We start from the raw sequence: 12429 nt of genomic DNA on the forward strand, positions 1-12429 counted from the left end.
CGAGATCAGGGTCTCGTCTCATTTTTGAAATCATGTTCACTAGACCCTTGTACAGCAGGCACCACCCCCCGCCCCCACACAGTTGAGGACCTGTGTATAATTGTGGATTTCCCAGGGGCTTCAGCACTAAGAGCCTACCAGAGGCCTCACCGGTAACACACAGTCAGTTGTCACTTACTTTGTAGCTCGTGTGTCTCACATACTCTATCCTCACACTAAGGAAGCTCAAGGAGAAAGCGTCGTGAAAGAAATCGTAAGGAGCAGGAAACACACTTAGAAAACTGTGCTTAGTGAACAGTTGTGTGTAGTGGGCTCGCACAGGTCACGCTGCAGTGTTCAGGGGTCAGCTCTGCTCCGGTTCCTACAATATCACACGCTCGTATTTCCCCACCGCGGGATTAGCACCTAACCCAGCGCGTATACTGCAGGCAGGCAGCTGCTGAGGGAACTATAGGAAGAGAAGAAAATCTCAGCAAAGAATGCTCTGCACCAGCCCGTGGTCTCGCTCCGCAGCGGTGATGCGCGTGAGCGTCTGTGGTTTGAACAGGCCCCCCTTTACGCTGGTGTTCACGTCTACCAACTGCGCTTTAGCCGGCTTCTCCCACCACCCTGGTCACACGTGTGAGAAGGATGTTTACGCCAATGAGTACTGCATCATCTTTAATAACCGTTCCGTCTTTTTGTTTTTGTTTTTGTTTCGTCTTTTTTTGTTGCTTATTTTATCTTATGAACATGCTATAACTTTTCTAAAGGAATCCACTTTGTGGTTGAGAGCAGTTTAGGTTCCCGGAAAAGTTGGGCAGAAAGTACATAGAGCTCCCACGTACTGCTCCCTAGCATCCTTGATGACTGACTTTGACATTAGTTTTTAAGTAACCTCCTCGTCCAACGTGGGGCTTGAACGCACAACCCCGAGATCAGGAGTTGCACGCTGCACCGGCCAAACCAGCCGGGCGCCCGACCTCTTGCATTAGCGAGTCACACTTGTTGCCGTCGGTGAGGCGCTATCGCTGTGTCCTTGCTAAATCCCACAGTCCGGGTCCGGGTCACTGTGTGCTGTGGAGTCCGTGGGTTCTGGCAAACGTGTGATGGCACGCAGCCACCATCGCGGTGCCCTCCAGGGTCCACCGTCCCCTGTGCTCTGCCTCCTCCTCCCTCCCCCACCCCATGCCTGACAGCTGGAGTTACTTCCTGTCTGCATGCTCTGCCTTTTCCAGAGCATCACATAGTTGGGATTCTGCAGTGCATCCCCTTTCAGACTGGCCTCCCCAAGTTCCCCCGTGTCTCTTACAGCCTGTTTGCTCACATCCTTCTGCTGAGCGATGCTCTGTATCCGCTCACCCAGGGGGGACGCTTGGCTGCAGCACCTCCCGTTTTGGGCAGAGTTATAAGTAAAGCTGACGTAAACATTCACGGGATTTTTGTCTGGACCTGAGGTTTCAACTTGAGGAAATCACAATTTGAGTGGTTGCCGAATCGGATGATAAAACTGTTATCTTTGTACAAAATTGCCAGACCATCTTCCGAGATGGCTGTACCGTTTCTGCATTCCTGCCAGCAGTGAGTCAGGGAGAGAAAAACTCTGGTCATTTTCTGGTCATCTTGTTGCCGTACTCTGATCTCAAACCACGTCCCAAGTGTTGGAGGTTTAGGCTTTCTTTTTTCTCGTGATTATAAAACAGCATCCATGAATAAGCTGAGTCTCTGTGCTCATGCCTGAGCTTTACTTTATAAGGTAAAGTTCCAGGTGTGGAATTGCTAGAGCAAAGGATTTTGACTACTTTAAAGCTTGATGTTGCTCCCTGGAAAGCCTGTTCTAACCATACTTGTCCAGCAGGGTGTGAGAATTCCTATTTTCTGGAACCCTCTCTGACACTTAGCACTATATCTGAGGTATTCCCGACTGTTATTAGAAACTTTAAAAACATCATTTAAACAAATGCATGCTATTACGTTAGACAATACTCTACTCTGATTTTCTGAACTGTTCTTTTAACACCTCGTTGCCTCCATTCTGTATGTTGTTATAAATAATGACTGCCCCGTGCAGAGATTTTTGCACATAATACACATTCCTTGTCACTTGTTTTTAGAGTGGTTTACTAGTGCGTCATTTGTTTTAAGTGAAGGAACGTGTTAGGGATAGTTTTATTCTTTTTTCATTACACGGAGGTATTATATAGAGACTATATAGAAGTTTAGGAGTTTATCATGTGCCTGAGAATTAAAACACAATGAAAATCCACTTAGTTCCCTATCAGATAGGCCATTGGTAAGATTTTCTGGACAGGAATATAAATTGTATAACTTTTAGTGAAAGCACTTTGATATTTGATTGCATGTATCAAGAGCCTAACATGCGCGCAGACTATTAATAATAGCTCCAGACTGAGAGCTAGAAACCCAAATGCCCATCGACCCTCGAACGGGCGAGCGGAAAGTGGTATCCTCACGCTGTGGACTGTGGCCCAACGAGGAGGCTGAGCGAGCTAGAGGCCTGGGCTGAGGAGGCAGGAATGAGCCTCAGGAACGTGCAAAGTCAACAACAGCAAAGGCAGACCCAGAGGAGGCATCAGAGGTGATTCGATCCACGTAAAGTTGAGAGACAGGCCGAAGTGATCTGTGCGTCGGTCGGCAGGGGGTGGTCACCAAGGAGAGCGGAGCCTTCCGGGGACCGCACACGCCTGCCTCTCAGTGTGGGTGCTCCCCTACATGTGTGTTCCCTGTGGGGGACTGACCAAGCCGTGCGCTTAGGACACAGCATGTACTTCCCGTGTGTGCGCTCCACTGCAGGACAGGGGCTTAAACACGTGTGCAGGGAAACCCCACAGGCCAGAAGTCAGACACCGAAGTGACCGTAGACAGGAACAGGTAAGTGTGGGGCACATGTCATTATTCAGGCCTTTTGAGCACATTGCCAAGCATTAGGAAGTGTTAGAGGAAAGGGCTTACCCCATACTCAGCTATTAAACCAGCTTTTTTTTAAGCGGGACTCAACTATACATGGATGTATGTATGTGATAACTCACTTTTTATTTTCTCAAATAGTCCTCACACTTCACTGGATGAAAGACACCCACATGGAAGCTGACTGATTATTTAATAGTAGAAATTAAAAGACAGGGGCGCCTGGGTGGCTCAGTCGGTTGAGCGTTCAATTTAAACTCAGGTCATGATCTCACAGTTTGTGAGTTCGAGCCCTCCGTCGGGCTCGCCTTTGTCAGCCTGTCAGCGCAGAGCCCGCTTCCGATCCTCTGTCCCCCTCTCTCTGCCCCTCTCCACTCATGGTCTCAAAAAATGAACAAACGTTAAAAAAAAAAGTATTTTCTCTTTTCTTTACTTTTCTTATTAGAATTTCTGCAGTGAGAATATATATTCCCTTTAGGACCAGAATGAACTAGGTTGTTTCATAGGTGGGCAGTGACTGGGGAGCTGGAGAAGACACATGCTGGCCTCCTGTTACGGGTCTGTTTTTGAGAAGTTCAGTGCTGAAACAGGGACAGAGGGGACAGCTGGCCTCTGGATGTGCCGGCAGGTGGTTCCCGGAGGCTGATCTTGGAGGCAACCCAGTTTCCTTTTTTATGATTCTCTCATTTTGGGTTGAAGAGTTTGGAGCAAGACACTCTATAAGCAGCAACGAAGTATAAACATTCAGCGTTATTTTTGTTTTCTTGTTGCTTTAACATCATGGTCGTTGATAGTTGTAACGAAATGGATAGGAGGGTTTTTTAGAAATAATACATTTATCTCAGTGGATAGTCTTGAATTTTGGCAAAAGGAACCTCGGTCAGAAATAAACCAGCAAACCGTAAGTGGCCGTGAACCTTCAAACACGGGTCCCTGCCCTGCGCATGGTGAGTGGGGACGCCGCTTCCTCACACAGCGAGCGCCAGGCATGCTGGGTCTTAGGTGAAACAGCACGTGGCCCTGCGGAGACCGGTCCTGCGTGCCGCCCCGTGCTGTGGTCTTGAACTTGTGCAGAGGAATCCACTTCGCGTGCCAGGTGGCGATTGGTCCTCTAGCGTTTGTGGAGAAGGCGATTTCCATGCACTCTCTTGTTATATTCCCAGTACTTTACAGATATGATAAGTTTCTCATTTCATTCTTTTCTAAACGACCCTCACGTTTTTCCAGTTAAAGCTTATAAAATAAACCAGGTGAAAAAGAAACACTTTAAAGTGAGGCCAACATGGGGCGCCCGGATGGATTAGTGGGTTGAGCGTCCAACTCTTGATTTCAGCTCAAGGCATGATCTCACAGTCTGTGGGATCGAGCCCCGCGTCAGGCTCTGCACGGACAGCGCCAGCACGGAGCCTGCTTGGGATTCTCTCCCTCCCTGCCCCCTCGCCCTCTCTCAAAGAAATAAACTTAAAAAAAAAAAAAAAGCAAATAACAGTAAGAGAAATAAAGTGAGGCGGCCACACGGGGACCCGGAGAGCTTGAGCAGAGCGTGTCCCGCACACAGTACACGTCTCACTCATGCAGCCTGCGGGACTTCGGTGTGACGGCATGTGCGAGCGTTGTTTTGTGTGCTCTGTCCCTCGCTAGGAGACTACCTGGGTGGAGAGGCATACTGGGCCGGCGGCCTACACCTGTACACGCCCTTGCCCTTCCGGCCAGGCCAGGGCGGCTTCGGAGAACTCTTCCGAACGCACTTCTTCCTCAACGCAGGGAATCTCTGCAATCTCGACTACGGTAAGACCCGGTGGCCTTTGTGGCCAAAGCATGGCCCGCAAGTAGGTGCCTTTGTGTTAGGTTTCACAGTCGCCACGTGTAGGGACGGCGCTTTACCTCTAAAACCTCCCACAACGCCGGACACAGTGCTCAGAATGAAGTTGGCGAATGAAACGCAGGTGAAGAATCATCACCGGGTGCTGCCCTGCAAAGGTCCCCCGACATAGTCACACAGTGGACGTTTCTGGGGCCCCTGCGCTGTGCTGGTCATCATTGCCACAGAGCTGAGTCGGGTTTGCTCCCTCCTCAGGGGGCTCGCGGCCAGAGGAGACTCGGGGCCAGCACGTCCCGTTAGGGGGCTGTGGAGAGGTGTCTGGGGCACGTTCCGGAAGACCAGGCCCTCAGGCGGAGGCGCGGAGTGGGAGTTCCTGCTGGTGACCTGCACCAGGGGCAAGGTCCTCTTAGGCCAAGGGGACAGAATGCACCGGGCCCAGAGACTTGCTTCCGGGGCAGTGAGAGGAAGTGTGCTCTCACTTCCCTGCCTTGATTTCAGCCCTGGGCGCACTCGACGTGCTCTCCTTGAGCAGCCGGGCCGCACAGCAGGGGCGTGTGGGGGGACGGTGCTCACAGCGTCTTGTCTCTTCGCAGGGGAGGGCCCCAAGGCGCACATCCGAAAGCTGGCCGAGAGCATCCGCTGGTCCTATGGCGCCGGCATCGTCCTCAGGCTGGGCAACATCGCCCGGCTGGAACTTAACTACTGTGTCCCCATGGGCGTGCAGAGGGGTGACAGGTAGGTGCTGGAAGTACTTCCCCCCCCCCGTCCCCCGTTATGTTGTCACTGTCTAGTAGTCCTGTCTCGGTTGGGACCTGGTGAATCATTTTGTCTGTGGCGTTTAAGAGTCAAGATTTTAGGAGAAACTGAAGAGCTAGCCAGAGAATGAAAATAGGGGCACCCGGGGGGCTCAGTCAGTTGAACGTCCGACTTCGGCTCAGGTCATGATCTCGCAGATTGTGAGTTTGAGCTCCTCATCGGGCTCTGTGCTGACAGCTCGGAGCCTGGAGCCTGCCTCAGGTTCTGTGTCTCCCCCACTCTCTGCCCCTCCTCTGCTGGTGCTCTGTCTCTGTCTCTTGAAAAGAAACAAATGTTAAAAAAAAAATCTTTTTAAGGATGAAAATATATTTTTCTCCATTGGGTTATTCTCCGTCCAGTCTGGAGGAGAAGTGTGACGTGTTCCCATCCCCCACCTCGCCCGATTGCTCTCCCTGTTGCCCAGTGATGGGGGCTCCTCCGCGGGTCCGGCTGGAGGAGTTGGTGAGGCATTCTTGATCCCGCTGGTTAAAAACGGAATGAGGGGTTTCTGGTGAGTGGCTTTTTGCAGGCCAGGAACGCGGCCTTGGCCCGGACGAGGCTTTGCTCCTGGCCACAGAGACTCGTTCTCCAGAGGCTTCTCCTGGAAGCAGAGGGACCTGCCATCTTGGCCTCTCTCCACCGGCCCTCTTACTGAGCAAGATGTGCTAAATACTACGTGGGTGAATTTGCCATGAGGTCATTTATGGGCATGGAAATTAGTTCCATTTCTTGTCTCTGTGGTGTCCGCCGTGTACGTTGTAAGCAACGTGGGAGTATTGCCTTGGTCTGTGTGCCGTGCGGCCGCCGTCAGGGCACCACAGGCTGCGCAGCCTAAACAGCAGCGGCTGGGGGGTCCGAGCGCAGGGTCCTGGCCTGTTCCTTTCGGTTCAGGGCCCTCTTCCCGGCCTGTGCACGGCGCCTGCTCTCCGTGTCCTCACGCGGCGGGAGCACAGCAGCCCTCCGAGGCCTGGAGACCCCCACCCTGGGGGCTTTCCTGCATAACCTCATCGTAACCGATTCCCCCCCAAAGGCCTTGCCGCCAGATACCAGCTCACAGTTGGGGGTTTCACATACGGATTTGGGGGGCCTGGCCGCTCTGCCCGTAGCAGTGATTACAGCATCGCATTACTTTCGTGTTTATACATTCAGCACCATGGGCTGTACTCTTTCCTTCTCCAGGGTCCGTCCACACTGACGTGGCCGCCATGCGGTGGTGCTGAGTCATAGCCCGCGTCTCAAGCCTGACGCTGGTGTGTGTCCTGATTTAAGGAGAATCTGACCTGATTTCACTCCCATGGTCCTCTGCTTCGATGTGGCAGGTGGCAGAGCCACGTTCGCAGGGCGCCTGGGCGGCTCAGCCAGCTTGAGCGTCTGACTCTCGATCTCCGCTCAGGCCTCAATCTTGAGGTTCGTGAGATTGAGCCCCGTGTTGGACTCTGTGCTGACAGCGCGGAGCCTGCTTGGGAGTCTCTCTCTCCTCCTCTCTTTCTGCCCCTCCCCAGCTCACATGCACGTGCATGTGCTCGCTCAAAATAAATTTTAAAAAAGGAAGCACTAGCTCTGAGGGTGCAGTTCAGGACCTGTTGGGCAGCCTGTTATGGTTATGTGGTCAGTAGCGCCTGCTCTTCAGTCTCTCATCGGGAGTCTGACTGCGGCTGCCGGGCCACCATGTGGTGTCCGCGCCCTTCCGGCGCCCCCGCAGACTGCAGCTGCCCAGATGACCGGTGCCTCGCCTCCACCCCGTGTGTGTGCGGCAGCCTGGCTGTCCAGGCACGGCCACTCTGCGGCTTCGTGGCTCAGGGTAAGGGTCTTAACCTCTCTGGTCTCAGTTCTCCTGCCGAGAGAGTGGGCGCTAGTGACCTTACCCAAGTGAATGAATGTGCGGGAAGCGCGTGGAGCCATGCCCCCCGTGCTGTGAGTAAATGCTGGCCCTTGCTCACGCTGCTGCTCTCCGCGGCCTCGCCGTGGCCCTTTCCACACGGGAAGCAGAGCGTGCGCCCCTCAGAGACCGTTTCCCCCGCTCAGGCACTGGCTGCCGTCTGGCCATGTTCGAGGTGCATGGGATTTGTTCCCCGGTTTCAGAGGTAATGAAATGTGAAAGCACACATTTTTTTGTGCTCTTGGTGACTCTGTCGCAGCCTTCCCCCTCCCTTACAGTCTCGGGGAAACAAGCCTGGGTGTACAGGCCGCTTTCTGCACGGCCTTCTTCCCCCCACAGCTGAGAAGGGGCTCCCCCTGGCTTCCCCCCGCGTGCTAACTGGGAGCCCCAGCCACGCGGGTGCCAGGGCCACGCCAGCACCAGGATGAGGTCAGATGTGGGTCCCGGGCCCGCACTTCTTAGAGCGTCACGTGCCTCCGACTGGGGCGGCCCTGACCCTGCATCCCTCCCGTGCTCCCCTGGCGAGGCTGATGCTTGCGGAGCGGCCGCACGGAGGGAGAGCCTCCCTGGGTCCTCTGAGAGCCGCGAGGACGGACGTCTTGCGCAGGAAGGGCGGGCACTGGTATTTATCGAACGCTTACCCTGCACGCAACCCCGCGCAGAGCCCCCGATCTCACTATGGAAGCCTCTCGGCAGCTCTGTGTGGAGGGGGCGTTAGCCCTGCTGACGCGGAAGGACGGCGAGCCTCGGCGGGGCCGCGGCAGAAGCAGCAGCCAGAACCTGTACCTTTTCCTCTGTGCCAAAACCACACGAGCACAGAGTGCCACCCCCTCCCCCAAGAGACCAGATGTGGTTTCGTCCCCACACTGGCTTTTCTGCACCGCAAGTATTTTTGTTTGTAATGTGTATTTATTTTTGAGAGAGAGAGACAGAGCTTGAGCAGGGGAAGAGCAGAGAGAGAGGGAGGCAGAATCTGAAGCAGCTCCAGGCTCTGAGCTGTCAGCACAGAGCCTAACATGGGGCTTGAACTCATGAACCATGAGATCATGACCTGAGCCAAAGTTGGAGGCTTAACTGACTGAGCCACCCAGGTGCCCCTCTGCACCTCGAGTATTAACTGCAGAAAGAAAAATCACCTCTTCCTTGCTTATCTTCTTGGAAGATCTTACTCAAACTCAAATTCTATAGTTTTCTGATCTCAGAGATTATATGAGTTGTTTCCATGACAGTCAATCAGCGTGTATGAACCGTGCCAATATAAGTGCAAATTATTAAGTACCTGCACTCTCACTACTTTGTTCTAAAGAAAACTGGAAGCGCATGTGGGGTTTTAGCTGTAGCTGTAGAATCTGTGTCACCAAGTGACCATCAGCCACCGAGAGCTGCCTGCTCCTCTCTCGGCCAGTTTGGGGATGGCAGCAGATGTGTGGCCACGTGGCCGGCCCTGCCCTGTCTCTCCCCGGCCTCGCCACTTAGGGCAAGTGCCCGGGGCCCTAGGGCCTCCTGTCCTTCAGCTCAGCCTTCCCGCTGCTGTCGTCACAGCCGCAGCATCGTTCAAGGCCACTGGGTGTCGCTGTGCCCCGAGGGTCTGTAACCCGGCTTCTCCGCTCAGGGAGCCTTCTCGGGGCATCTTCCCTTCACCTCTCAGCGGGCCCCCCCTCGGAGGTGGAAAGTCTATTTCTGAGACAAATTTTAAATGTGGTTTCTTCAGGGAGGAAGAGGCATGCTGTGCACATGGCATTTAAAGACCTGACGCAGGGAAGCTGCCGCCCCTCCAGCTCTGCTCCGCGTCCCCCCCCCACCCGTCGTGGCGGCCGCAGCAGACGCTGCAGTGTCCCCTGCGCAGGCTCAGCCTGGCACCCATGGTGTGGGACCCGCTTTTACTCTGTGTGTGGCTTTGTTTTGAAGTTTTGTCATCCCGCTGGGAATTCTGTGAGGCTGAGTGATGACAGTCACAGTCTAAGCTTCATGTCTGGAGCTGGGCAGTAGCAGCACAGGGGACGTGTGTGAGTCCCCTGTCGCCCGCCCCCCGCTCTTCACGCGAGCGCCCTATGATCAGGATTTCAGACGTTTACCCAGACGGAGACGGCTTTGGATTGTTGGCTGCATTTCGTACTGGAGGTGCCCCCGGCAGGCACACTGGTCCAAGACCTGCCCGAGTTGCGTCGTCCCGGAGTGTAGCCCCTGGAGGCTCAGGGGTGAACGAGCTGGGCTCCTGAGCCAGACGTGCACCCGAGTAAGGGGAAGACGAGGGGCTCGTCTCAGCTGGGGACGGTGTCAGAGGGCTTCCAGGGGGAGGTGGTGTCTGAGTAAAGCTTCCTGACATGGACAGCTGCGGACCTGCGGGGGCGGGCGCTCCGGGCAGAGCAGCCCGAGCCCAGGTGTGCGAGCGCGAGGTGCCAGTGGCGGGACTGTCCTTCCATAGGAGCGAGAGGGACGTTCGGGCCCCGTCGCTCCATTCTCGCGTCCTGTCTCTGCTCTTCACGTTGGGCACACACCCCGACGCCTTCGAGCTCCGGCCCCGTTCCCCGTGCCCCGGCCAGCAGCTGGTTTCCCTGTGTGACTGCTGGGAGCTGTGCCCGTCCCCGGGCGTCAGCTTCATCAAGACCTCGTGGCGGCCCTCGTGGTGCCGAGCTGGAGGCGGGCAGAGTGCGCACAGCCGGGCCTGTTCGCGACCCTGGGGTGGGGGGGTCCCTGGGGAGACTCGGGGGACCGCCTTCCGAGGTGGACGCACGACGGAAGGTAGCGCTTAGGTGGCACCTGTGCTCTCGTAACCCTGCGACACCGTCGTGTTCGTGGGGGGTTTGTCTTCATTGCGCTCGGACCGGCTCCGGGTAAGCGAGCCTCTGCCGAGCGCCTGCGCGTGCCTGGAGGCCGGGGCCTCACGGACGGGGAGCCTGTTTCCAGGCATTTTCCTAAGGACTGAGTGCAGGTGTGGGCGGCTTTCCCGGGCCCGCGGGTGTAAAATACAGGACAAATCATTTAGGTTCGAACAGAACTAACTCGTATAAACGCGGCCCTGGTTGGGGTGTGGGTCTTCGCGTTTCTAAGGACATTGGTGTGTCCCGTAGGCCGCACGGGGGCACCGTCCCTTCTGGCCGGAGCGTGAGCAGGGGTGCCGCGGGGGTCCCAGCAATGGTGACAGTGGCCCCCCTCGATTGTGTCTTGGGTTGGGTGTCCTCATCCCTCAGTCACAGGTTGAAGAAGAAAAACTTCCTGCCGGTTTTCATACGCCATGAACCCTGGGAGTGGGCAAGGGCACGGGTGATCCGGCCATCGCGTCCTCAGCCTCTCCCCTGAGCAGAGGAGCCCCTTGCTGCCCCTTGTCTGGAAATTGTCCACAACTTGCGAAAACGCCATGTCCCACGGATGCGCTGTCAGCAGCTGTTTGGGATTCAGAAAACCACTTTTCCTCGAAGCTTCTACTTCCTGGTGTTGCTGCCCCCGGGCCAGGCGCCTCTGCCCATGTCGCCGGGGGTCTGGGCCCGTGGCCCCTGAGCTGTGCAGGTGCCCTTGAGTCCCGGCGCAGGGCCCTGCCCCCCTCCCGCTGCTGGGACCGGGCCTCGCTCATCCTGTTGCTTAGCTGAAAATGGGCCCAGCGGTCTGCCAGCCGCACGTGGAGTAAAACCCACAGAATAAAACCTGTGGGCGGCGGCTTGTCACCAGGGCGACTGCTTGGCACCCGTCCTTTCCCTGGGTCAGGAGCAGGTTCTCCCTGCGGGGCTGTGGACGCTGCCGGGCTCGGGGGCCCCCCCGGAATCCTTAGAGAGCCTGGGCTGCCCAAGTTCTGCCTGCTCCCCGCCCTCCTCATTTCTCCTGCAGCCTCCTCACTCTGCCTCCACCTGCCCTCCCGCTCTGCCTCCTCCCGGCCTCCCCGGCCCCACTGAGGGCAGTGCTTTGGCCCCGACGTCCCCAGCCGCCTCTGTCACTGCTCTACTCCACACAGACGGCCTCTCACAGCTCGCGCTTGCCGGGTAGCCTTAGAAATAAACTCAGAGAGGGGCGCCTGGGTGGCTTAGTCGGTTAAGCGTCCGACTTTCGCTTGGGTCATGATCTCGCGGTTCGTGGGTTCGAGCCCCGCGTTGGGCTCTGTGCTGACTGCCAGCTCGGAGCCTGGAGCCTGTTTCAGTCTGTGACTCCCTCTCTCTCTGACCCTCCCCTGCTCACGCTGTCTCTCTCTCTCCTAGAAATAAATAAAAATATTAAAAAAATAAAAAAAAATTAAAAAAAACAGAGCCATTGTTTCCCCCTCAGGGGTTTTCTTACTCGTAAATGTTTCTCTTCTAGGTCCTTCTTTGCTTTTAGCCCCTTGGGGCGAGACTGGGGGAACACGAAGCACAGTGAGGGGGTTCTGTGTCTGCTCGCCTTACCATTTTTCTGTCCCCCAGAGGCTGGTTCTGAAGGCGGCAGAGAAGGAAGCCGCAGGGCTGGCGGGTGGGCTGGGCAGAGGCAGAGGCGGGCCGGCCCCCCGGGAGAGGGCGAGGCCACCGCTGGCATCTGGAAGGCAGGCGCCCGTTTTCGGTCACATGCCGATGGGGCGTGCGGTGAGCAGCCACAGTGTTGATTTTGTGCCCTTTGCTTCCTCAGGATATGTGACGGCGTGCAGTTTGGAGCCGGGATCAGGTTCCTGTAGCCGGCACGCGGCCTCGAGGCCCCACAGGAGAAGCCCCGCGGCCTGGCGGCAGCGAGTCACTTTCTCGCCAAGCAGACGCGCCCGAGCCGCTCTTTGCAGTCCCGGTGGGAAAGCACATCAATAAATTTTAAAGACGAATACCCAGAGGCATCGTGGGCTTGATTTGCTTTCCCAAGCTCTGTGTCCCACGCTGGCTCTCCCCGAGGACCACGGGGAAGGGACGCGACCTTGAAAGCGGCCACGTGCTCCTCCTCGGGGACTGCCCCGACGGAAGGTCCCATCAGACGGCCTCCCGGGGGCTTCCCCGGCAGGCCCCTCACACCTCCGTGTCCTGTCTCCTTGTACCGGAAAGTACAGGGCAGAGCCCAGGGACGCCTAGGCGGCTGGGAGAGC

General features: G+C 56.2%; 1 protein-coding gene across 1 annotated transcript in view; it reads left to right on the top strand.

Annotated features, from left to right (window-relative positions):
• SAMM50 (SAMM50 sorting and assembly machinery component) overlaps positions 1–12174 on the top strand; it is a 31679-nt gene extending 19505 nt beyond the window's left edge. Inside the window, exons 13-15 of the mRNA XM_077758003.1 lie at positions 4549–4695; positions 5323–5464; positions 11991–12174. Of these exons, the coding sequence (XP_077614129.1) occupies positions 4549–4695; positions 5323–5464; positions 11991–12036 (335 nt within the window). The 3' untranslated portion in view covers positions 12037–12174. The remainder of the gene's footprint in view (positions 1–4548; positions 4696–5322; positions 5465–11990) is intronic.
• Positions 12175–12429: the final 255 nt, after the last annotated feature.

Source organism: Crocuta crocuta, unplaced genomic scaffold (assembly GCF_008692635.1).
Source record: "Crocuta crocuta isolate KB4526 unplaced genomic scaffold, BGI_CrCroc_1.0 scaffold143, whole genome shotgun sequence".
NCBI lineage: Eukaryota > Metazoa > Chordata > Mammalia > Carnivora > Hyaenidae > Crocuta > Crocuta crocuta.